Genomic DNA, 23726 nt, shown 5'->3' on the forward strand with positions numbered 1-23726 from the left:
ACACACACGCGTTGAACAAGTGACGGGATTGCTCCAGTGAGCCAGCGGGATTCGTATTGATACTGCAGACTCAAGACGGACTCGCGGAGGCAACCCCGCATCAGTCGATCAAGGGGCGGCGCTGACCACTCCCCGATCCAATAGAGCGCACCACTTCCCACCTACGCCCAGCCACTGTTCACCTACAGTATATCAGGTAACCAATCGCCATCGGGTTGCCGATCAAAGCTCTCTGTCTAGTCATCCTAAAAATCCTTCCGCTTCACTGCGTTTCATCGGGGTCGACCGCGATTCATGCCGTAGCCAGGACTAGCGTTCTCGCCTGGGCTGGAGGTCCAACCCGCTGCTTGCTGCGCGTTGGCAAACGCCTGAGCATTCCCAGCGAATGCGTTGGGCTGACTCCCACCCACTTGTTGATGGACGGGTAAGCCAGCGTTCCACACCTGATTCATCAATCCTGCTGCTGCTGCAGCACCTCCTTGTCCCTGTGACTGTCCTTGAGAGCTGCTGACCGGCGAGCTATTCGATAACTGAGACTGCGTCGATTCCTGCTGGCGAGTGGCAAGGGATCTGCCCAAGTCGGGGTATAGAGACAGATCGCTGCTGTCAAGACCAGGTTGGTCAGGAGCACCAGGCGTTGCTCCCATGTCACCATCGAATGGCCCGTCGAAAAAGTCATTCGAGATTCCTTCCGCGCCGCCAAGGTGAGAGTCCGAGGCTTGCAACTCATCCAGTACTTGTTGGAAATTGTAGTCCGGGCCCATCCCATCGAGCTCGTAGTCGGGTTCGTTGTCGTCCTCCTCGTCCTCCTCATATCCGTCGTCGTCCGCCTCCTCGTCCGAACCTTCATCATCCGAGTCCACATCCCGCTGGAACTGCTGCGCAAATGCCAAAGCACGGGTATCTTCAACAGACTCAAGGGCCTGTTCAAGTGCAATTTCGGCCCGACGCAGAGTATCGGTGGAGCGGCGACGATGATCGTCGTCGGACTCTTCCAAATCCTTGTTGCGCTCTGAATCGTCGATTCCGAAGCGCTTGCCGAAGTCCTTGGCGGTGAAAGTCTGCTCCCTCTGCAGCTCCAGCGAGTCCGGCGAGCCTTCTCGTTCTTGGCGGATGAGCGGGTCCCCATACGTCACGGTGTCGAATGACACGCCGCCATCAGCGTTGGCCGAGGTGCCAGCCTGGCCGCCGCCTGCTGGCTGCTGGCCACGGTGTTGTTGTTGTTGTTGTTGTTGTTGTTGTTGTTGTTGTTGTTGTTGCTGCTGCTGCTGCTGTTGTTGTTGTTGTTGTGACACATCACTCAAAGCATTCAATTGCCGCAGCATGGCCTCGTCTACGTTTTGTCCCTGACCGAGGAACCCGTTGTTCGACGAACTGCCTACAGATCCGGATTGGCCACGTTGCGCCGGTGCCATCTGAGCCGCATTGCCTCCCATGAAGTTGGTGGCGTGCTCGTTCGACCCGCTCGCAGCGGTTGGATCTCCACGATGGAAGTCACCAGCCCATTGCTGATGCGAGAGTGGCAGAGAGGCGAGCAGCTCGTTGACGTCGTCCGCATGAAGCCCTGCGTCTGGGATGCTGCCTAGGTCCCAATCGACGTTCCACTGAGCAGTGTCACCCGAGGTCGTACAGAAAGGATCACCAAAGTTTGGCATTTGGCCAGCCACAAAGTTGCTATGCAGATTCGCTTGCTCGTCGCTGGGCGATTTGGGATTCGTTTGATGGGCTTGTTGTTGCTGCTGAATGAAAGGATTGGCGACGGCCGACGATCTGCGAGATCCCGTCGCCGAAGACGCTGAGGAATCCGATGCACTTCCGACGCCGGGGACCGTGATGGCGCCCGCACTTGGATGCGTCGGTGAAGTATACCCGGACTGACTGGCAAAAGCGATGCCCGTTCCATAGATGGGCTGCTGGCTCCCAAAAATATTGCCAGAGACAGAAGGAGCAACGCGGGGGCCAGCTATGTCGCTGGCGCTCGAGCTGTAGGCTGACCACGACGAAGGTACTTGACCACCGGCTCGCTGGTTGTCAATGTCCATGGAGGCACTCTCCGGAAGGACATTTTGACCGCCCGGGTTCAACCAGGCCAACACATCAGGCTGAACACCGTACTCTGTATGGCCCAGTGGTGAAAGTCGAGCATCTGATTGGATAGGCACGGCACCACCTGCGGGCGAGTGGTGTTGACTCGAAGATTGTGAGTGCGGTCCCGAGTGCGGATTTGATTGGGACGTGGCGTGCGCCTGGCCGTGCATGTGATGGAGGTGACCATGAACCGAAGGTAGACGCTCGAGCGCCGAGTTCTTGCCGGTTCGCGATGCATGACTTCTCCTCTTGTGGCTGACGCCGTCGTGGCCGGTCTGTTTACCAGCCTGTCTACGGGCATCGTCTGCCGAGGTAGTCTTAGTATGGGCATTGAGCTTCTGCTGATGCAACTGCTGAAGATGCAACTGCTGCTGTTGAGCAAAGTCGCTCTCACTAGCGCTCGGTGGAGTGGCTCGTTCATGAACGCTGCTTGTCTCTGAACTGGTGCCTGGGCCTTCGAGACTGGCTTGCTGGAGCTGTTCAAACAGACTGTGGATCGACTGTCCTGTGACCATATCGGAAGCGCGAAGCTGCATGCCTGCGCCGGGAAGAGGCGCGGTATTGGAGGATAGGAAAGGGGGTCTTGCCTGCAAAGATGATTGCTGCGCCTGTTGCTGCTGCTGTTGCAACGCAAGGGCTTGACCGAAACTCAGACGTTCGCCTTGACCTGCCTGGGGCGGCATGTGGTGTGGAAAGCTGTGGCCCATCGAGTTGGAGCGGCCCAGCGCGCTGCTGGCACCGCTGGGAGGGCCGGACAGGACCGGCTCGGCACCGCCACCATCGGTGAGATTGCCCTGGTCGGTGAAGTAGCTGTAGTCAGTAAGGTTGCCGTGATCGGTGAGATGACCATCACTGGTAGCATCGCTTAAAGGATATTCTGAGCTACGCCACGCGCCTTCTGAGAGGCTATGGTCCGAAAGAGTGCCGGACAAGGGCCCGGACCTGGCTGCGTGACCTTCGCCTGGTTTGGCGGCGCTCGGCCCGCGTTCCTTTCGTGCTTTGGAGGGGCGTGGCTTGAAGCCAGCTCTCTCGTAATCTTCCGGAAAGGCGTTGCGGAAGCGATCGCGCAGATCGATGGCTCGTCTCTGGCCGTTGAAGATGGGATTCTTGGCGATCAAAGCCCAGTGCGACCCGTACTGCTGGTAGCCCGCACGAAGAGCAGCATCCTCCTCGGGAGTAAAGGGACGCCTTTCCTTGGTCTTGCCCTTTTCAAAGATACTTTTGCCCTCGGCATCTCGACCTCGGACCGCCTTGCTGAGGTGCGTCTTTGCGTTGGGATACATCTCGTGATAAGCATCGGGAAAGTAGGTTCGAAAGCGATCCTTGAGATCGCCAGCGGACCGATCTGAAAAGAGGTTCGAGAGCTCTGGATCTGATAGAATCTTCTTCCAGTTCCCCACGCCATGCTTGTTGCAGCCATCTACGAGTGCTTGCGTTTCTTCGGCGGACCATCTGTGTTTCTGGTTTCGGTGCCCCTCCGATGTTTTGCGGCCTAGCGCAGACGGTCGGCGAGAGCCCGCCGTGGAAGTGGAAGCTGCGTTGAGGTCGCCCGATGCCGACTGTGCGCTGCTAGACTGGTAACCAGAGCCCGGTTGTTCAGCCGATGCTGGAGCTGACAAGGGTGATTGACTTCCAGTGCTGAAGCGCTGCTGCGAAGCTAGCAGCAGGTGTGAAACGTCATGGGATTGTTCGGACTTGACTTCGGCAAACGAGGGCGCATGCTGACTTGGTGAGACGTCCTGAGCCGGGCTCGGGTTGAAGCCAGCTTGTTGCTCTTGCTGCTGTTGCTGCTGTTGCTGCTGTTTAGCATGTGGAGACTGCGACGGCGATTGCATGATTGGGTGATAATGGTTGATGCCCTTGAAGAGGGGACAGCAGTCGGTGAGGTGGGCGGACCCAAGACAAGGCCTCTGTAATTAGTATCGAGCTGTTCGAACTCTGCCGAGGACGAGGTGGTGCGCTAAGCGCGGATGAGTTCGTCTACAAAAGGCCCCGTGAATGCATTTGTCACGGATCGTACGTATCACTGTCGGTTCAACGACTGGATGCTGGTGTATGTGCCTGTTTGAGGTGGTTGGCGCGGACAGCAATCACGAACGTCTTGCAGCGTTGTCGAAGGAAGATCACTGTGTCGATGCTGCTGCTGCTGCTGCTGCTGCCGTTGGTAGAGTTGGTGGGGCAATCGAGCGAGACGAGATGCAGGCAGGTGGATGTCGACGGCGACTCGAGTGTCGTGTTGCGGCGATATGTCGACTAGAAGAAAGATGCCTTTTCGGTCGAGGTGCAAATTAGCGCACCACGGCAAGCACGCTCTTGCAGCAGCACGGCCTCTGCTTGGTCCACCACAAGCACCGCAAGTCGAGCCAGCGCCTCCTGCTGCTGTTGCCTGTGAATACAATATTTTTCCAGCAAAGGCAGGCAAGCAAACCAAGTAACTTAGACCCAAAAAATGGGTTGTCGGCCAATAGCTGCCCGCGGTTCTTACGCCGAATCTGGCCCCACTGTCTGCGTTAATATAATAGTTATAATTAGCCTGGCAGCCACTGTAAGAACGAAAGACTGACTGGTAAAAGCAGCCCGAGCTCACTTTCTTGGTGAGACTTAACAAACGCCAAATCCGTTTCCGGGCCTCACGTTTCTCTCTGCCAAGTCATGTCATCAGGTACACCGTGTGCTACGATGTTATGTTCTGACTGGGCCTGCGCTACTCAACGAGAGCTCAAAATGGTGGGTCCCTTTACGATGGTACTTGACGTTTGCCAACAACACCAAGTTGGGCCCGCGCTGCTGCTCGGCAGTTCCCTTCTTCGCATGCGACATGCGACCACTTCAGCTCGCATTGATGTCTTTCCATTGGATCACGCCTGCATCAGTTACCAACGAGGTGCAGAGCTAACTTACTGAGCATTCCGAACGTCGGATCGGGAGCCTAGTTTGACTGCCACGGAGCTAAACATTGAGGACCTAGCTTCGGGATCTTCCACTCCCGACTGCCTACGCTCCGGATGTGAGGAATGAAATGCACCGCTCTCGCAGTCTCAAGGACAACATGTGGGCTCGAGTGGGTGCCTTACGGCCATCTTGACCCCAATGCATTGGCCCCTCCCGTCCCCCACGAGTAAGAGTTGCCCTGGATGCTGGGGTTGACGCCGTCTCTCGAGATCCGCGCTTTGTATCTGGACCCACCCTTGACCAATCTGCGCTGACGGTCCATCGGATCGAGGTCCCGCGCATGCACCGTCACAGCGCTATATCTACGGCTCAGTCGAGCGCAGATCCGGTCCGAAGTGTTAAATAAGCACCCTTGGCCACGATAGCGCATCTTCTTGTCTTGCCATCTTTCCACTTTTTTTTTCTTCCCTCCTTCCCTTCCCCACCAAACATTCACAGTATCATTGTAGTCCTACGCCTAGCATGGGCGCATCACTGCCTCTCGTTCCCGCTTGGCTGATGAGCGTTGTCACATGGGCTGTACCTGACTTCCACGACAAGAAACCGTACAACCGCACCAATACCTGGATCATCGTCGCACCTCTTCCTTTGATCCTTCTGCAGATACATCTTCTCATCCGGTACGACCCCAGGTCCACCTGGCTGTTGAGAGCGTCCCTGGTGCCTCTCATCTCGCTGCTTGCTCTGAAGTCGGCTTTCGGGTTCTACTACACCGTTGGCGGGACAGGTCAGATCGATAGCAGAGGCCAGGCGATCAACGCAGGCCTGGGCTGCGCTGGCATGGTCAGCATCATCTGGTCGCTTCGATACGGGCTCGCTCTTCAAAGACCTCGGCTCAAAGTACGCGAGGCAAAATCCCAAGGAGCTACCAACGGCAGTCAAAACAGCGCCAGCTCTTCTGCTGCCGAGATGCCAATCTACTTCCCCGGCACCCGGTGGCCGCTCGAGCTTGATCTGCTGCTCAATGTCAGGGCCTTGGGTTGGGAGCACGGTATCAAGGAAGGCGAGCCCGCTCTGCCCGTGCCGACCTACACTTCGCGCGAACGATGGCGGTGGATCTTGACGCGAATGGCGCAGGTGCCGCCGTACTATCTTCTCTTCGATGCCTTCTGCGTGCTGCTCGAGGAGAAACGATTCTACGTCCACGCTGGTAAAAGTGCAGGCGGCAGCATCTGGGACTGTTCGAAAGGCTCCTTCGGGGTCGCTGGGCCTTATTTGATCTGTATCGCCTTTGCGTCCATTTTCGTAGGCCTGCAGTGGATGGTTCATGCTACAATGGCATCTCTTTCGGTCGGCCTGTTTCACGACTTGCCTTCACGGTGGAGCCCACCGATCTTCAGAATGCCTTGGATGGCAACATCAGTGGCAGATTTCTGGGGCAAGCGCTGGCACCAGATGCTTCGGGTGACGTTTATGACCGTGGGTTACTGGCCAGTCCACCGTATGCTGCTGCCCCTAGCCGGGAGGCGCATTGCCAACATTGCAGGCATTTGCGGGACGTTCTTGATATCTGGCATGATCCACGAGCTGGGTCGAGTGGCTATGGAGTCTAGATTCGCCTTGACAAACGTTACCTTGTTCTTCGCCATCCAACCTGCTGCCATATTTGGCGAGCAGTTGTTCGAGTACTGCACCGGGCGCCGAGTGCGAGGCTTCTGGGGCTGGCTCTGGTCGATGTCCTGGATCCTGGGCACTGCCCCTCTTCTGATCGAGGTAAGTTTCGAACTAAGGCCAGTAAGAAAGTGCAGCGTAGAGCGGCAAGGCTAACATATCTCATTCATCGCCTGGCTTGAATTGACAGGGATACAATGATGGAGGCTATACGGCTGCCAAAAACAACTACATCGGCGTCACCCGACGGCCGATCACCCTCATGATAGATTGGTGGGACCGCACGCTCAACGGCATGTAGATGAGACAGCATACACCGAGCAGCGAAAGGCAGCTTCGTACATTCTCATGATCAGACAGAGTAAGGCGTGATACACACGACGCGATTGAGAGGGACTGGTACAAGTACAGATGGTATTACAAGTGTGCGAGCGAGTGCGAGAAGATTGCAAGGTGAAGCGACGTCGCTTTGGGGTATCTTTGGAAGCATGATGCAGAGTGTGAAGGGATGAAGCCTAAATGTCGACGTAGCCACTAGCGCCTTCATTGCCGTACGCTTGACCAGTCGGATCGAACGGATCTTGCCGACCGAAACCGCCCACGTCTACGGTGCCAGCACCGCTCATCTGCACCTCTGTACGCCATGCGCCCTTCAAGGAACTGATCTGTGCAATGAGTTTCTGCGAGCCCTGCTTGAGGGCATCGGTGGGCGTTATTGAGCCGTCTGTCTGGATCTTGACAAACACTTTGGGTTCGAGGGGGTGGGGTACTTTGTATCCGCAAAACAGGACGGCGGGGTTGGCGAGCACGGCGTGACGAAGCATGTTGCCGAGCGTGTGGTCTTCCTTGTTGAACCAGAAGGTGGCGGCGTTGGGAATCTTGGTGTCTTCGACGATCTCGACGCGCTTCTCATCCGGACCGAGGATGAACAGGTCGAATCGGTTGGGTGCGTTCGTCATCTTTGCTTGTGAGAGGTAGCGGGACTAGAGAGAACTGTTGAGGCAGAGTGGCGAGTGTAGAAACAAGTTAGCCACGTGCTAGCAACAACAACAAATTGCGAGAGATCGCTTTACGGCCTTGCTCTATCACGAGCAAGCAGATCGACTTCGACATGCGCCTCGTGCCTGCAATGGGCTCATCTACCGTTGTAGTCTAGGAATCAGTGGACACCCCAGACCCCCTCGACACACTTGTCAGCGTTTGAGAGGTATCATGAAGAGTGTCCTCAAACAGTGTGAATATGATGTAATCTTTGCCAATGCCGCGCACTCGATGCGGCGGGGACGCCGTGGTGTCGCGCCGTCTTCGATGATCCGTCGCTTGCTTTGCTGCCCGTGTTGAATAATGAGAAGGAAAACTTACGTTAGGTGATCCTGTGTGAGAGTGCAAAGGCTACACGGAACACTGAAATGATTGGAGGAGTGTGTACGTGTGACTTTGTGACGCCCCCGACCTAAAGAGAGTGCGAGGCGCAAAGGAAGGAGAGAAGGAAGGAATGACGAAGGACGGAAGAAGGCTGAAGTATCCTTAGGTGCCCTTTGCTCGGCAGGGTGAAAACTTTGACGAGACGAGGCGTGGGTGAGGGTGAGTGATGGGAGGAAGAAGAGAGTAAGATGCGCAGATGAGGTCTTCTGATTGGGTGGTGTTGCAGCGAGAAAATGCGATCGAAGCGAAAACAAGACGCGAAGTCCGCAAATTGGGGCTTTTTTCTTTGCTTGCTTCCAACGGCTCTTTGCCTTATCGCACGACACGATGACGCACGTTACAAAGGTCTAACACCTCTGAAAATGTCGCCGGTTAAGCGGACCCGAGTCCGGATAGCAAAATAGGCAGTCAGAGCTCCAGGCAGCGCGCGCTCCAGCGTTGAAAGTACTCGTGGGCCGCTGTGAAAGAGCAGAGAGAGGCGTTCCCCACATTATTCTCCACTTGGTCTCGTCGCCGCATGCTCTTTCTCGTTAGCTACCTTGTTCTTCTCATCCACCATTACTATCCCCTACCTCTCGCTACAAGCTGATCATTAGCACCCACCGGCCCAGAATCCACTGACAGGAACGCCTCCGAAAGTAATCGTCGCCCGAATACGCTCGCATCCGTGCACTCATGCCCATGATGTCGGATCCATCCACCTCGGCTGTTGGCGCTCACCAGCAGCAGATCAGCACGGGTCCCGTTCGTCCAGATATGGTGGCAAGCGCCATTACCTTCCTCTCGGATCCCAAAGTGCAGTCGTCGTCCATGTCGCAGAGGGTGAGCTTCCTCGAATCGAAGGGTTTGCGCCCAAACGAGATCGATGAGGCTATCCGTCAGGCCAACCAGTCTCAAGCTGGTGCATCGGCTGGCTACGCTTCGTATGCAGCTGGGCCACCTGCCCCATACTATGCCGGCGCACCTTATGGAGCGTACCCCGGTGGCCCCGGTCAAGCTCAGCAGCAGGGTCGCGACTGGAGGGACTGGTTCATCATGGCGGTAGTATCAGGAAGTATCGGCTACGGCGTGATTTCGCTGGCGAAGAAGTATCTCATGCCACATCTGCAGCCACCTAACGCCAACGTCCTCGAGGCCGACTTGGACTCGCTGACGGCCAAGTACGACGAGGTGGCCAGCCAGCTGCAGGCGCTCGATGCACAGACGCTTGCAGTCAAGCAAGGGCTCGACGAGCAGAAGGCGGAAGTGGAGAAGAGCATCAAGGAGGTCGAAGAATGCGTGCAGACCGTGCGCGAAAACGAGAAACGTCGGGATGGAGAGCTTGACCGCATCCGTGGTGACGTCGAGGGCATCCGCAAGGAACTCGGCAGTCTGTTCGAAAAGTCAAAGCAGGCTCAGACCAACTCGCTGTCCGAGCTGCAGTCGGAGCTCAAGTCGCTCAAATCGCTTCTTGTCTCGAGGGGAACCGTCGGCGGTCAAGGCGGAGCCATGCAGGGTGCAGGAGCTGCAGTGCCGCCACGTCCCTACGGTGTAGGCTACGGCGCTGGCTCGTACGGCTCGCCCACCATCGGCACGCCTACCGGCGATGCTAGTCCACCTCACCTCCCTAAGCCGACGATCCCGGCGTGGCAGCTCGCCGGAGCCGGCTCTGCTTCCAACGGTGCTTCCACTCCCACGTCAACGGCAGCCACCACCAAGGAGGCCGAGGCGAGCAAGCCCTCCGAGCCCAGTCTCGCTGATCCCGCTGAGGAGATGTCGAAGAGCGAAGGCAAGGGCAAGGAGGCAAGCGAATGATATGCGTTCGATTCGCATTCGATTGATGTATAGTTACAGACGTCTTTCCTGTTCCAGGATATACACACCCGTCTCTGCCAATACCGTGTGACTGTGCGAAAGAGACAGGTGAGCTCTGGCGAAATTGCAAGTGGCTCGAGCTTTCGTGGGAAGACACTCTAGTCTGCGAGGAGAGCATGAAGGAAAGCGAGTGCCATAACTAGCGTGCTCCTGCCCTGCACCCCACACATTTTTGCGATGCATGTGCCGAGCGGTAATTCGAAAGCGGTAGCCTTCGCCTACCTGGTGCCGAGAGCATGCAGCAAAGGTCAGTGCCCTCGCTACTCCTATTCAAGCGAAACCCGAAAAGAGGTTGTCGGAAGAACAGTGGCAGAGTCGGGACTGGAGATGGCTGCTTTGCTCGCGTGGGGTGCTGTGTCGATCCACGAGCACCAAGTCGAGAATTTAGGGCGGCGCACCTGCACTGCTTTTTGAGATTGGGAATCTGTTGGAACCCCTGGAAAGAACACTCTCGCTTATCTACCGAAATGCCACATGTCGAACGAAGCAAGACGAAAATAGGGTCCTTCTTGTCACAGCAGAAGGAGCAGCAGCAAGGAGCAGCCAGCAGCGCACCGGTCAAATAAAAATCAAATTGTGGCAATACTGTAGCGGATGAGCCGCTGTATCAGTTGCCGTTCCCGCTTCGCATTGGTCAAGTGAGGCGTCTTGCCTTTGATGCTGTGCTGCCTAAACCAAGTCGACGCTTTGCCCCACTTGTGCAGCTCTCCTCACGACCCTCACCTGTTGCCCCCTATCGAGTCGGATCACCTGCCTGATGCCGATTCGCAAGTTCAACAAAGCAGTCAGAACCGACCTACCTTGACTTCTACCACCATCCTGCTCGGCTTCCCATCCCAAGCTAGGAAGCATTGCAAGCACGGGCCTTAACGTCAAGAGCGTCCCCGCCCCGATATCAAGTTTGCCATCCAAATTGCCTCGGCTTTCCTAGCCCCACTTCCGTCGTGCCATCTCTGTCGAGCAACAAAACCATCGTACCAAAGCGACCACAGATGGGCAAGATCCGCTCCTGGTCCGCTGGCCTCAGCGCCAAGCTCTCCGGAGGCAGCTCCTCAGACAAGCAAGACCTCGCTACCGAAGTCGAGCAGCGCAAAAAGGGTATCGACAGCCTCTATGCCTCTACTGAAGCCTACTGGTCCTATTTGGGCAAGAAGAAACCCGTACCATTCGACACTTCGGCCTTGCCTGTCGACGAGACCTCTTCCGTCATCAGTGGCACAGTGTCGTCCAAGCCAGAACGCAAGATGCTGCCCGTCGAAGCACTCGGTCTTGCCATGAGCTCATTCTCCGCTGCTTTCCCCGACGGATCCGCCTACGGCTCGTGTCTCGGTCTGTTGGGTGAAGCGCACATCAAGCTCGGGTACCTCCAGTCGACGTTCACCAAGGATACGTCGCAGATTTTTTTAGCGAGGATCGCACGCTCCAAAGCAACACTCGACTCATTCACGGCTGCCCTCAAGAAGCTCGAAAGCGCCACAGCTCGACTCGAATCGGCGCAGACGAAGGTGCAGAAGAGCAAAAAGGAGAAGCGCGAGTTGGAAGAGGAGTTGCGGCTCGCAAAGGCGGCCTACGACGAGGCTGTCACCGACGTCGAGGTGCGGGGCGAGGCCATTCAGGACTCCGAGTATGACGATTGGCAGTGTTTGACAACATACATGCAAGCGCAGCTCGACTACATGGGACAGGCGCAAGCGGTGTTGGAGCAGGTCAAGTCCATGTGGGGCGAGCCACCGGCTGTGTCGCAGTCCGGTTCGTCGACGCCACTCACGCGCCCACGATCGCTTTCGGCACCTAAGACGCGGCCGTCGATCTCGCGTCGCTCGTCGGCAAAAGATGCAGGTGATGTGACGGCTCCCTCGAGTCGATTCGCTTCTCGCTCTACACTCAGCCTCGCTAATAGCGATCAACCCGCTTCCTCGGACGATTCGAAGCGGGAGCCGGACGGCAAGGAGAAAGACAAGAAGAGTCGACTTCGCATGCCTTCATTCTCGGGTGCAGGCGATACTGTCTCGTCTGTGGCTGCCGGAATCGGGTCATCTCTTGGTCGCGCGAGGGGGGCCAGTCTGTTTGGCGCAGCATCGGGAGAGCCTAGTCCAGATAAGGATAGAGAGTCGAGCAAGTGGAACTTTATGTCGCGCTCAAACAAGAAGGAACAAGGGTTCGTGTCGATGGACGAATCGGACAAGGTGCGTGCGGCAGCGCCTGCAGGGGATCGTGCCCCACCGACGCTCCCCACTCGAGACTACGTCCGGCCCTCGGTGTCTGCGCTCGACGTGCAGCTGAGCGCGTCCGAGCACGAGACGACGTCCAACGGACATTACAACGACACCGTGTCTCCGGGATTGCGACTGTCTCGCGCTGATTCCATCGACTCTGACGATTCCGAGGACGAGGGCGTGGATCGTTACAGGGCGCATCACCAACCCTCGCCTTTCTCGCCCGACGCAGGTTCCGGCACCAACGCGTTCTTGGACGTGCATCGATCCACTGCGCACGAGACAATCCATGAGCGCGGCGAATCCCAACTAAGCGCCGAGATGCATCTCATGGACAGTCACTACCTCGGCGGCACGTCCGCTCCACCTATCGGGCTCAACCACACTGGCCTGTCGGCGTACAGCGACCTGTCGGCGGATCCGTTCCACAGCAGCAGCGCCATGTCGCCACAGCAGACGGGTGGGCGGTTGGATGGTGACGAGGATACGGATGACGAGCATGAGGTGGAGCGGCAGGGTCTGACTGGTGCTGGTTCCGCTGTGGTGCAGAGGGGCGGGGGTTGGAGGAATGTGCTCAATGGAAACGGCGTCAATGGGACGAGTGGCGGAGGAACATTGAAAGGAAGAACGCCGCCACCGGTTCCGCCTAGCGCTGCGTATCTGTCCAAGAGCAAGGCAAGGCCTCCGCCGCCGCCGCCTTTGCCGTCTAGGAACAGTTCTTGAACTGCGCACCCTTTCTTCTCACAGAACAATTAGCACAGCATGTATCTCCTCACCTAAAAGGACACTAGGCTTGAAACCTCTTCATTCTGTCAGCCTACCTTCCAAACGGCCGCTTTCACGCCTCGTTCCCGTCGCTGAGCGTCAACCTGCCTCTGACCAGATTCGCCCTCCTCACAGCCTCCAGGCACTTGCCGATGCCATCGACGTCGCTCAACAGCGTGACGTGGCGATGGGAGCTCTCGACGATGCCCTCGCCGTCAAAGTGCATCGGGTACCTGTCAAGTTTGAGTCTCGCTTTCCCTGCACTTGGCTTGAATGGTGGACCCCTTCCATGGAACCGTTCAGGCAGCTGCTCGGTTTCGGACCGCGAAGCGAGAAGGCGCGACCATGGACCGGGCAGTGTGGTGGCGGAGCGTCGAGTGATCACTCCGTCACCAGCGCCGTACGTCATACGCGAATAGTCGCCTGCGCGCACATCGTCCTTCCACTGCCCCGCTTGGTCCACACCCACCAACGCCCCGCGAACACTGGGCGTCCGTCCCGACGTCAGCAGCATCAGCGGCGGATACTCGTGCAGTTTGGATTCGTCAAAGCCGCGCTCGATATCAGACCAGAATTGGCGCACTTCGGACAGAGTCCGTTCAAGGTAGAGCCAGCTTTGTGTGGCGTAGTCGAGCCTGTCAAAGTCTAGCTCCGCGGAGGCGTTGCGCTGCGCACCTTGGCGGTTTTCGGGTTGAAGCCCACGTTGTTCTTGTGTGTCTGCGGGCAACTTAGAGTCGGTGGCGAGCGGGTTGGAACCGTCGGCCAGACCTTCGACGACGCCCATGGTGAGGCCGTTGGGTTTGCCGGATTCTTCTCCTTGTGGACTTGCCACGTCCAGGTCTGATCCGGTAGAATCGTTCTGCGCTGCTCGGGACGGCTCGTTCTCATCTGCATTCGTCGACGCTTGTCCTTCCTCCCCGGATGCGACATCCCTTCGCGCCAAGGCAATCATCTGCTTCCTCCTCCCCATCTGCAGACACGGACTCAAGCCCAACTCGTTCCAAATGTCGGGATCGAGAAAGTCGACATCCTTGAACCTCTGCTTACGCTGCTGCTCGGACAAGTTCTCCTCGTCTTGCTCCGGATCCCCCACGGGTACCTCGAAACACCTCCCGTCCGTCGGCAGCAGATAGAAGCTGCTCCTAAAACTAAAGGTAGCACGAGGCGAGCAGATGGTATCGTTGAACAGCGCAGCATCGCCGAACCGGAAGGGACCGAGAATGTTAGGTGTTCCTAGGAACGGCGTCGACGCGAAGACTAAACCTTCAAAGATGCGCGGGTTACTGCACGTTGCGAGCGCATGCAGCGCCACCAGGCCACCCATCGAATGGGCGACGACTTTCGCCCCGCGCTTCGTGCCCGTCCGTGCATCCGCAGAACCATCGTACAGCTCCTCAAGAAAGCTAATCAATCTTCGCGAGGACCGAGCGAGGGACAATCGCCAGTCGTACCCCCACACATACACTTTAGCATGCCTTCGACCAGCAATCCGTTCCTCTAAACGCTTCCCCATATCCACTAATTTGCCGATCGACGTGCACATCTCGTTCGAGTAGACCAAGTCCTCCGACTTCTCCTCAGCCTCTGTCGACAGCCCGAGTTCCAAAGTAGGACGCCGAAGACCGACGCCGACCTTGATGGGGATCCACATCATCATGCTCGTCTCTGCATCGCGCAGCACACTCCCGCGATACCCGCCCATCAGCACGACGTTTCCGGACAAGTTCTTGAAGTAGTCCGGGTTGCCCGCGTCCTTTTTGACTGTGGGAATGGCTTCGGGCTCGAGAATGTTGACGGATGGGCTCGCGGTAATTTCCTTGTCGTCTTCAGTGGGACCGGAAAAGGAGGCGAAAAAGTCAAACGACGGCAGGAAGCCCCATGCGCTGTGCATGGCCTCGCGCCATCGGAATGAGGAAGCTTCCTGGGAAGCGGGTGGGGAGAACTGCTCCTCGAGGCGGACGGGAGTGGTGATATCCTCGCGGGATGCGTGGCGAGACACCACAGCCTCTACTTGTGCTGCATCTTCCATCGACAGTCCGTAGCTGAACCCTGATTGCTGGGCGGCAAGGCCGTCGGCAGCTCCGTCATAGAGCGGGACTGGATGAGGACGCTTCAAATTCTGGGGGGCTTCGTTATCGTCTTCAGTATCGATGTGGCTAATAGGCCATGCACCAAAACTCTTGCGACGAGCTTTGGTCAACAGCTTTGACGCCGTCGCAAATGGTTTCTTTACCGTTGAGATCAGCGCCTTGGTATGAGCGTCGCCCTCCGCGTTCTCGGTGCTGAGACCTGCCGTTGCATCTGTTCTGTTGTCACTTGACCGGCGCCTCATGTCGACCTTGTTGGTGCTCAGACTCAGCAGGGAGCCTGAGGCAGGCAGGAAGCCGCGATAGTTGGAAGAAGAGCCAAAGTGAGTGTCATAGAAAGCCTGTTTGGCGGTCGGATTGCGATGTGCTGGATGAATGTATTTGGCCTTTGGATTTTTACGCGATGGCTTCCAGGGATACGTCTCTGGGTAGACGAGGTCGTCTGGATGACGTCGAGCGTCGGCGCCTGAAGCGCTGCCGCCCCCACCATTGTCGCGACTGGCTGGGCCAGCTTCGTCAAGCGGGGCGGACAGAGGCAAGCCGGGTGGGCTCGGCTCTGGCTCGTCGTCCGAAGAGGAGGAATCTGACGAAACCGCTTCGGGAGGTGCAGCAGCAGCCGGCTTGAGTGCGATCGACCTGTTTTTGGGAGACAAGGGAGCTGAGAGAACCGCGCGGGATGCTGGTGGGTCGCTGGAAGAGCTATCGAGCTGCGGTGTGGTTGTGCTGGTCGTTTTGAGCAAAGCAGGCGGTGATGGTTGTGCCTGCTTTACTGATAAGGACGACCCCGTCTGCGTGTAAGGAGCGTCGTACTTCCATCCACGCTTGCTCTCTGGAATGAATCGTCCATTGAGCGTCTCTTCCGAGTCTAGCTTTGATGTGGCGCTCTTGGAGGAGAGCAAGGAGAACGAGTTGCGTTTCTTGCCCGCCTCAGCCGTGCTCGTCATGTTCGACGTCGCGATCGGAGCTGAATTCTGTAGACACGGGGGTTGGTGGAGCTGAGTCAAGGAGCGAATCTCTTGAAGCATCTCTTCCCTCACAGCGGATCATCCGTCGACATTCTCATTGAGTCCTTCGAATTCAATCAGGCAAGCACTCGGATCGGAGTTTCCGTGCATTGCGGGTTTGGACCCTGATGACAGCTTCGCCGCAAGTCAACACGCACGCACAATAATCGGAACGGCCAGGTCGCCGCGGACTTGCGTACACACGGAGATGGGTGCTAGCGATAGGTCCTGTATCGGCGTATCAGGTTTTCGCGAGAGACAGTAAATCAATCTCACGCGACGCTTGCTCTCACTCTGGTTCCGGTGGTAGTTTAGACCCGTTCCTATCTTGTCGAATGGGGAAGACGAGCCGGCAATGCTCACCTAGAGCAAACAATGACACCGGGCGGAAGAAATACTGTACCCGTCGAGCTTAGGGAAAAGAAAAGCGGAAAGCGCTTGTTCCTCCACTTCGGATCGGCAGAGCCGATGCCAAATCAAAGCGCCACCACCCGCTTTTACAACATTATGAAGCATCGAAAATCAGCCCTAAAAAGAGGCAAGGATCGGCCACCCGATTTCCCGCCATTTCAGATCTAGTCTGGGTCGAACGCTTGCCTCTGCTGTTCTGGCTAACGACCTAATCAATCTCTCAGCTTCGCGGCCACAGGCCTTGAGACCACCACGAGGGTTACGCCTAGTATTGTACAGAAAGAGCGGGTAGAAAACCCTGATTTACATACGGACAAGAGCAGGAATCCCAAAGGCAAAGTGGTGACTTAGGGACGGACGGAGAAGTGGTGATTGAGACGTGTATGAGGAGCGGCAACGAGATTTGAAAGAGCGATTCCGTATTTGCAGAGATCACAAGACAGGACGGAGGAGAACTTTGAGGCAAAACGCTCGGGGATCTCGAGAACCTCTCATGCGCCTTGACCTGGAGTAGCGGGTGCCAAAGTCGAGAGGGCGATGCCGCAACAATGTGCATACTCTATGGCATCGACCTATCTGGACATCACCTTCCCTTGGCATCTTGATATCTGCTACTGCCTAGCATCGTATCGCATCGCATCTGCGCGTTTCCAATCAGGCGCTGGGTCGGCCCTGCAACTTGTCCACAAAGCTAGTCTGGAACAACGACGAGGCGCGTGCAGCAGCAATGCTGCTATCAAAGACAAACTCGCCAAACCCGAGGTACTTTTCGAGCAAGCCCCGTGTGGTAGGCTCGGAGATGCGACCGATGTCCGGTTGGAGACCCGTCTGTCGCTTGATGCCTGCCAGCACTGTAGATACGAGCAAAGCGTCGCCTGCGTAGTGCAACAATCTTCCTACGACCATGTTTGCTAGTTCGCTCGAGCTGATTTGCGTGTGTGAGAAGAGGTTGTCGAGGTAGCGATAGAGCAGGTTGAGAGAGTATGGGTGACGATTGAAGTCGAGATGAGCGCGATTGTGAGCGAGATAGAGAAAGGGTCTAGTTTGGTAGAGGCGCGCATATTATGCTTGAAAGTGACACCAGCTGCTGCGCTTTCGTTGGTCTGTGTCAATACGCACGCAGCGACGCGCCTCCCGAGAGCGCTGGCATCGGATTTTCTTTCCACCTCTGAAAACATGACATCGAGTTAACAGTCCGCAAAAAATCGAGCCGCGATCTCCTCAACACCAAAAATTCTAGTCGCAAGAACAACATCTCGCCTCACACTGTCTATCTCGACCACCATCCTCACAGCACCACCCGCCTGAAAGGATCCCAAACCCACACGCACGTCGCGCACAGTGGTATAATTCGAGGTTCCGCGTACAGAAGGATGGCATTCTCCTTCGGAACACCCGCAGCACCCGCTGCTGGCTCGAGCGGCACTTCCACCTTCTCGTTTGGGTCCACACCAGCGCAACAACAACAACAACAGCAGCAGCAGCAGCAGCAGCAGCAGAACAAGCCTGCACTAGGTGGGTTTTCGTTCGGAACACCAGCAGGGTCGCAACCAGCAGCTACTGGTGCTGCTCCTGCCACTTCCACCGCCGGAGGAGGCCTGTTCGGAGGCGGCTTTGGTAGCTCCCAGCCTGCCGGAGCAGCTTCAGCCGCACCCGCGGCGCCAACAGGCGATTTGTTCTCGTTTGGTGCCAAGCCTGCTGCAGCCACCGCTACATCCCAGCCGCAGCAGCAGTCGTCCGCAAACACGTTCGGTTCCAGCACTGGCGGCGGTCTGTTTGGAAACAGCAACACAAACACACAGACTGCTTCCACCGGTTCTGGCTTTTCTTTCGGGGCCAACGCACAGCAACAACCGCAGCAGCAGCCCACGACGTCACTATTCGGCGCACCTGCTTCATCCTTCGCTACTTCAAGCGCACAGCAACCCGTCGCACAGACCCAATTCTCCCAACAACAACCACAGCCGCAGCAGGGCAGCGCGCAACCAGACAAGAAGCTCGGCGTGAGTCTTTCGGCCAAACTCGAGCAGATCCGCGCCGCATGGGACACCAACAACGCAGCGGGCTGTCGATTCGCCTACTACTTCTACAACAACGCGGGCAATGCCCAGAATCTCAAGCAAATCCAAGGTCGACGTCCGGATGCGGTGGGCATGATGCACGACCAGCTGTGGATGGCGGCAGTGCGCGAAAACCCGGATCCGAACCGACTGTACCCCGTGCTTGCATTGGGGTTCAATGACCTCAAGAAGCGCATCGAGTCGCAAGCTCGGGAGGCGCAACGCCAGCGCGCACTGCTTCAGAACCTGGCGACGCGGCTGGCAGCGCTGGAACAGAAGCACTCGCTGTCGAACAGTGTGCGTGCGCAGGCGGCGCAGAACCGTCAGGCGCAGCTGCACCACCGCTTGGTTGGGTTGGTGGGCAAGACGCAGCTGCTGATCCCGGCGCTGCGCGGCAAGAGCATCGGCCCGGAAGAAGAGAGGCTGATCGCGATTCTCGAGGCGTGTGAGGCCGAGATCACGGGCTCCACCGCCGCCCTCGCCTCTTCGCGTTCGTCACATGCGTCTACCTCCTCGGCTGTCGGACATCCAGCCACCGCCGCCAACCACCCGGCCAACCATGCCCGCCTGCGTGCGAGGATCAACGAGCTCTGGGCGCAGCTCGGCGTCATTCGCGCCAAGAGGGAGATGTTGGCGAGAGAAGGAAGGAGCGCTACTACGGAGTGGGCGGTGGTGGACCAGGCTGGGTTGGAGAACGTCACGCGCATCCTGGCGCAGCAGCAGCAAGGGCTCAATCATCTGTGCACTACGCTCGAGACGGATTCAAAGACGATGGATACGATCACGAGCGGTCTCACTGGCGTCAAGCTTGTCGGGGTGTCGAGGTGATTCTACGTGGCCCTTCTTCGTTCACACTCCTAAACAATGTCCTTTACAGCGCTCTACACCGAATAAGTTAGTCATTGTGTGAACACTGCCAATCACCCTGTGAACCGACGGCGATGCTGCCCATTAGAATGGCGAAAACCCGGCAAACGCCACCTGACCGACATCCTTCCTTTCATTCACCTTGACCAATCCGCCCGTCACCACATCCCTGCTGAAAACCACCAGATTCTGATCGGTCTGATGCCCCACGACCAACCACCTCGCCTGCTCGTCATTACCCGTATCCGAGCTGAGGCTGAAGTGTCGCGGCATGCGCCCGCCGCTCTGTACCCACTCTTGGAAGGTGAGCTCGCCCGTGGTGGGGTTGCGTTTGAAGATGGTGATATGGTCCTGTCGGGTGTCGCCACGGTTGGAGACGTACACGTAGTCGCCGGTGGGGACGGCAGCGATCTCGGCGGTGGTGCGGTTTGTGGGGAGGATGCCTTCGCCGCTGAGGGGCACGCCGGGGGGAGAGGCGAGGACGGGTTTTGCAATCAGCTCGAGTCGGCCCGAGTGCTCGTCGACGCTGAATGCCGAGACGGTGTTGTCCAGCTCGGAAGCGAGATATGCCCACGTCTTTCCTGACGTGTCGCGGTAGAACGTAACATGTCGCGGTCCCGAGCCGACTTTGACGTCGGTGCTGCCTGTGAACTCGACTTGACCCTGATGAATGCGGAGGTGGTGGATCTGGTCGGCGCCCAGATCGCAGACGTACACCCAGCGTCCCGAGGGGGAGATGCTCACCTGGTGCGCATACGAGTGGTCCTGTCGATCCGCCACGGGCCCCACCTTGGGCTGCCCCGCCGGTCGCGTGAACTGAAACACCTGTTTCGGCTCGGACAGCGTCCCATCAACGTCGTTGATCGAAAGCACAGCCGCAGAGCCAGAGTTGTAGTTGGCCACAAACAGCAATCCTTTGCTTGGGCCGTGACCGATGAGGCAGCTCACGGGCCCGTCGCCGCCGCTGCTCGTACCCGCGGTTCGCTGAGCACTCGTCTTGCCCGTTTGCGCGATGGATCCGGTCGAGGCATCGTAGGTGTGTGAAAAGATGCGTCCGGGCGAGCTCTCGTCGACCGAGTACAGGTCGGTCACCGCATACAGCGTGCCCTTGTCGCCCTCGTTGGAAGAGGAGGAAGACGAGGGGAAGTGCGCGTCGCGCGAAGAATAGGAAATCCACGAGGGAGAGGTTCCCGAAGAGTTGGCTTGGACGCCTTGCGAGATTTGAGCTAGCTTGCCGTCTTCAGCGTGGACAGAGTAAGGGACTATGGTGCCGTTATAACCAGCGGCGAAGAGCGTCATGCTGTGTACAGGGTGGGGTTGGTGAGGTGTAGCCCGGCATGCCTTGAGCCAGACGGCCGCCAGCAGCAAAACGGATCGCACTTGTGTCAGCATCTTCAACGCTGGACCGTGAAGGGTGTGAATGGAGGGAAGAAAGTGGTGGTATGTGCGAACTCACATCGAGAATATATATAGCCTTTCGAGGGGGGAGAGTGACTTGCTAAAAGGGACAGCGAAGAGCACTCGCTTGTTGTCTTCGGAAGATCTTCCGAGCGCAGAGTGGCGAGAGAAAGTTGGAAAGCAACCCTTGCGCCTATTGGAATGAGCAGAAAGCGAAAGGAAGGAAAGAGGGTGTCCTAGGAAAGGGGTTCAAAGCTTTAAGCGTGGACAAGCCCATATCTCGGCTGCAAAGTTGGAGCCGCTTCCAAATGATGCAGGAGCAGCAGCAGCAGCAGCAGCTTCCCAAAAAATTGCCGGTTGAAGTGGGGGGTTGAGAACAGAAGCGCGGCCCGAGCGTCACTCTCAGATACTGCACCAGCTTCCCGTTCATCGTTTGCAGCCTCGACGTCAATCGGTCGGGCCTCTCCCGATAGCCGACAGGAGGCGCATTCGGTTCGCTGCGTTTGGGCTTAGAAGGGCTGAACAGGTCGTCTATGGTGTGTGAAGCGAAAGAAAGTGCGCCACCACCACCATCCAGCATCCAGCATCAAGCGCATCAGTGTTTAAGCGAAGTCGGCGCGTGCCACGCTGATCTGCTCCCTGATTGATCAACGGTCAGCTGCATACAGATTCACCGCACACACACCCGCATCCACTCATACACATCTCTCCACACTCACAGCTCCGTCTTCTGCACAGCTGCCATCATCTATTGCGGGCTTCCGATGACACTGATGGAACGCATCACTTTCTTCCAGCCTTCTCCTGCAGCGCCTTCAGCCACCTGGGCTTGAGCGCCTCCCTGTGCTGTCGAACACTCAAATCCTCGCCTGCGATCGTCTTGTACGCCTCCTCCCCCTTGACCTTGGTCCCATCGACCCTCGTCAGCGAGCTGTCGACGTCGTATCCGCTCTCCTGGATGCTGGCCATCTGTTTGCGGCTGTGGAGCACGGCGGGGATGGCTTCGGTGAGGTAGCGACGATTCGCATACACGTTGTGTGACAGGCGTTGAATGTGCGGTGAGGTCCAGTAGATGTAGCGTCCCAGACCGGCTTTGCGATCCGGGTGATCGAGTTCAAGCGTTCGGTCTTGTTCCTCGGAGAGCCACTGGAACGGTCGTGGTTCGGTAGGTGCTTTTGTTGCCAGCGCCGTGAAGCGGGCGTATCGGTCCTTTTCGTCTGCTGCCATCGACTGGGTGTTAGGAGCGCTCGAGGAAGTTCGCATCTCAAAAGCTTCGCGCTCATCTCGCTCCCACATGATCCAATCCGCCCGCTCCAGCATCTCCAAACTGCGCTGCTCCACTGCCACCTTAATCGGCAGCTCGGAGCGCACCTTTTCCAGCATCCTCGACTTTAAATCCGACCTAAACGCCTTCTGACGCTCGGCATCCATTCGATCGTACTCAGCTTCCCATTCCTGCATCGACTTGAGCGGCCCGCCATCCCCAGCCTCGGCTTTCTGCTGCGCAAATTTCTTGCGCCTCTGCGCTCGTTCCTTTTCTCGTTCTTGCTCAAACATCTCGTTGAGCGACGTCTTGATGGGCGAGCGCGGGAACATGTCCATCAGATCCACCTGCAGCGGCTCGGTCTTCATGAACGACCACTTCCAGTCCTCGTCCTTCTCCTTCATGCAGAACTGGAGGCCGTTGGTGTCCCACGCTCCCAGCACCATGGTGATGTTATGTTTGGCGCCCTCCGCTTCATCGACGTAGCTGAACTCGGCCATGTGTAGCGGCATGAGGATCGGGTAGCAGGCGATCATGTCGAGCTTGAACGTGTCCGGCTCAAAGCGCACGGGAGGAGCCTTGATCGGGTCCCCCTCCTCGTTGACGAGTGCCATCGTTAGCCCCAACCCGTGAAAATTGCCGCCAGGAAGCTCGAAGCCAGCCGCAAGATCCGGTGTGAACGTGGCATCTTTCAGCTCGAGCTGCTGACGGAGCATATCCGGTAGGCATAGCGGCGATATGGTAAAAGGAAGCGGATCAGGAATCCCGCCTTTGATCTTGACATCGGACTCGCCTTTTCGTCTCAAATGCGATTCGTACGATTCGTAGTCGACCATGCTCAAGTTGTCCCACTTTGCTTTGGGTGTGTCTGCGGAGTAGTTGGGGTCCTTTTGCAGATCCTGTGTGGGAACCATGTCGTATGGAGCAGGCGGGACCATGGGCATTGAGTCCATCGGCTTCCACGAGTGGCCCGGAAAGCGCGACGAAGTGGTGACGATGTTCGCTTCCGCTCTACCGTCGTTGCCGCGGCACTTGATCTCGAACGAAGCGTCGACAATCCATGTCGGCAAGTAGAGCGCCGTCATTCTTTCGAGCTTGACGATCTCGCCGTCCGGGTCGGACATGCTCTTGATGCCGATGAGCGAGAGCAGCTGGTGCTTGATGACAGACCACCTGCTCATCACGCGAGGCATCACCTCAGAGGTGGCGAGTGTGGTCAAATACTCTTTGGCAGCTTTGCTGGATATTCTAAACGGAAGCACTTCGACTTTGGCCTGCTGATGTCGCGGGATTCGCAGACCGGATTCAAGGCGCGTCGAAGATGTAGGACCAAACGACGCTTCGGCTTTGGCCGCTGGAACCGAAGCGCCGGTGTCGGTACCTGGGCGCAATGCACTTGTTGCGCTCGTTCTGGTGGATGAAGAGCGTGCAGGGACGCCAAGAGAGGACCGCGGACCGCTCATCCTAGCCTCGCGCCGCCATCGCGCAGCCGTCGTGTGAAGAGAGCGTGGACGTGGCCCTGGAACATTACGAAGAGAGAAGCCATGCACCGGATCGAACCGCGATGATCCGACTGTGATGTAACGGACAGCGCTCATCGTTGCAGGAGCGAGCAAAGTGCAGAGCGACGATGATGACGCAGATATGGTGCGGGCGGCGCAGTGTGAAGGAGCGGAAGCAAAAGAAGAAAAGGCTTCGATACTCCACTTTTTCCTTTCTTCGCG

General features: G+C 57.4%; 10 protein-coding genes across 10 annotated transcripts; 4 read left to right on the top strand and 6 right to left on the bottom strand.

Moving 5' to 3' along the window:
* Nucleotides 1-272: 272 nt before the first annotated feature.
* Nucleotides 273-3923, bottom strand: EX895_004929 (uncharacterized protein; the record flags this gene model as incomplete). The annotated part of the gene is made up of 1 exon (XM_029885523.1): nt 273-3923. One exon carries the CDS (start codon nt 3921-3923, stop codon nt 273-275), a length of 3651 nt encoding a protein of 1216 aa, XP_029738089.1.
* Nucleotides 3924-5502: 1579 nt separating this feature from the next.
* On the top strand, nt 5503-6952 carry EX895_004930 (uncharacterized protein; the record flags this gene model as incomplete). The annotated part of the gene is made up of 2 exons (XM_029885524.1): nt 5503-6753; nt 6842-6952. 2 exons carry the CDS (start codon nt 5503-5505, stop codon nt 6950-6952), a joined length of 1362 nt encoding a protein of 453 aa, XP_029738090.1.
* Nucleotides 6953-7166: 214 nt separating this feature from the next.
* Nucleotides 7167-7610, bottom strand: EX895_004931 (uncharacterized protein; the record flags this gene model as incomplete). The annotated part of the gene is made up of 1 exon (XM_029885525.1): nt 7167-7610. The coding sequence occupies one exon, from the start codon at nt 7608-7610 to the stop codon at nt 7167-7169; it is 444 nt and encodes a 147-aa protein (XP_029738091.1).
* Nucleotides 7611-8760: 1150 nt separating this feature from the next.
* Nucleotides 8761-9870, top strand: EX895_004932 (uncharacterized protein; the record flags this gene model as incomplete). Its single annotated transcript, XM_029885526.1, has 1 exon — nt 8761-9870. One exon carries the CDS (start codon nt 8761-8763, stop codon nt 9868-9870), a length of 1110 nt encoding a protein of 369 aa, XP_029738092.1.
* Nucleotides 9871-10922: 1052 nt separating this feature from the next.
* Nucleotides 10923-12869, top strand: EX895_004933 (uncharacterized protein; the record flags this gene model as incomplete). Its single annotated transcript, XM_029885527.1, has 1 exon — nt 10923-12869. One exon carries the CDS (start codon nt 10923-10925, stop codon nt 12867-12869), a length of 1947 nt encoding a protein of 648 aa, XP_029738093.1.
* Nucleotides 12870-12984: 115 nt separating this feature from the next.
* On the bottom strand, nt 12985-15942 carry EX895_004934 (uncharacterized protein; the record flags this gene model as incomplete). Its single annotated transcript, XM_029885528.1, has 1 exon — nt 12985-15942. The coding sequence occupies one exon, from the start codon at nt 15940-15942 to the stop codon at nt 12985-12987; it is 2958 nt and encodes a 985-aa protein (XP_029738094.1).
* A 1125-nt stretch (nt 15943-17067) lies between these two features.
* Nucleotides 17068-17319, bottom strand: EX895_004935 (uncharacterized protein; the record flags this gene model as incomplete). Its single annotated transcript, XM_029885529.1, has 1 exon — nt 17068-17319. One exon carries the CDS (start codon nt 17317-17319, stop codon nt 17068-17070), a length of 252 nt encoding a protein of 83 aa, XP_029738095.1.
* Nucleotides 17320-18566: 1247 nt separating this feature from the next.
* EX895_004936 (uncharacterized protein) lies at nt 18567-19301 on the top strand (the record flags this gene model as incomplete). Its single annotated transcript, XM_029885530.1, has 1 exon — nt 18567-19301. The coding sequence occupies one exon, from the start codon at nt 18567-18569 to the stop codon at nt 19299-19301; it is 735 nt and encodes a 244-aa protein (XP_029738096.1).
* Nucleotides 19302-19424: 123 nt separating this feature from the next.
* On the bottom strand, nt 19425-20639 carry EX895_004937 (uncharacterized protein; the record flags this gene model as incomplete). Its single annotated transcript, XM_029885531.1, has 1 exon — nt 19425-20639. The coding sequence occupies one exon, from the start codon at nt 20637-20639 to the stop codon at nt 19425-19427; it is 1215 nt and encodes a 404-aa protein (XP_029738097.1).
* Nucleotides 20640-21521: 882 nt separating this feature from the next.
* Nucleotides 21522-23465, bottom strand: EX895_004938 (uncharacterized protein; the record flags this gene model as incomplete). Its single annotated transcript, XM_029885532.1, has 1 exon — nt 21522-23465. The coding sequence occupies one exon, from the start codon at nt 23463-23465 to the stop codon at nt 21522-21524; it is 1944 nt and encodes a 647-aa protein (XP_029738098.1).
* Nucleotides 23466-23726: the final 261 nt, after the last annotated feature.

The sequence above is a fragment of the Sporisorium graminicola genome, chromosome SGRAM_5 (genome assembly GCF_005498985.1).
Source record: "Sporisorium graminicola strain CBS 10092 chromosome SGRAM_5, whole genome shotgun sequence".
Classification (NCBI taxonomy): domain Eukaryota; kingdom Fungi; phylum Basidiomycota; class Ustilaginomycetes; order Ustilaginales; family Ustilaginaceae; genus Sporisorium; species Sporisorium graminicola.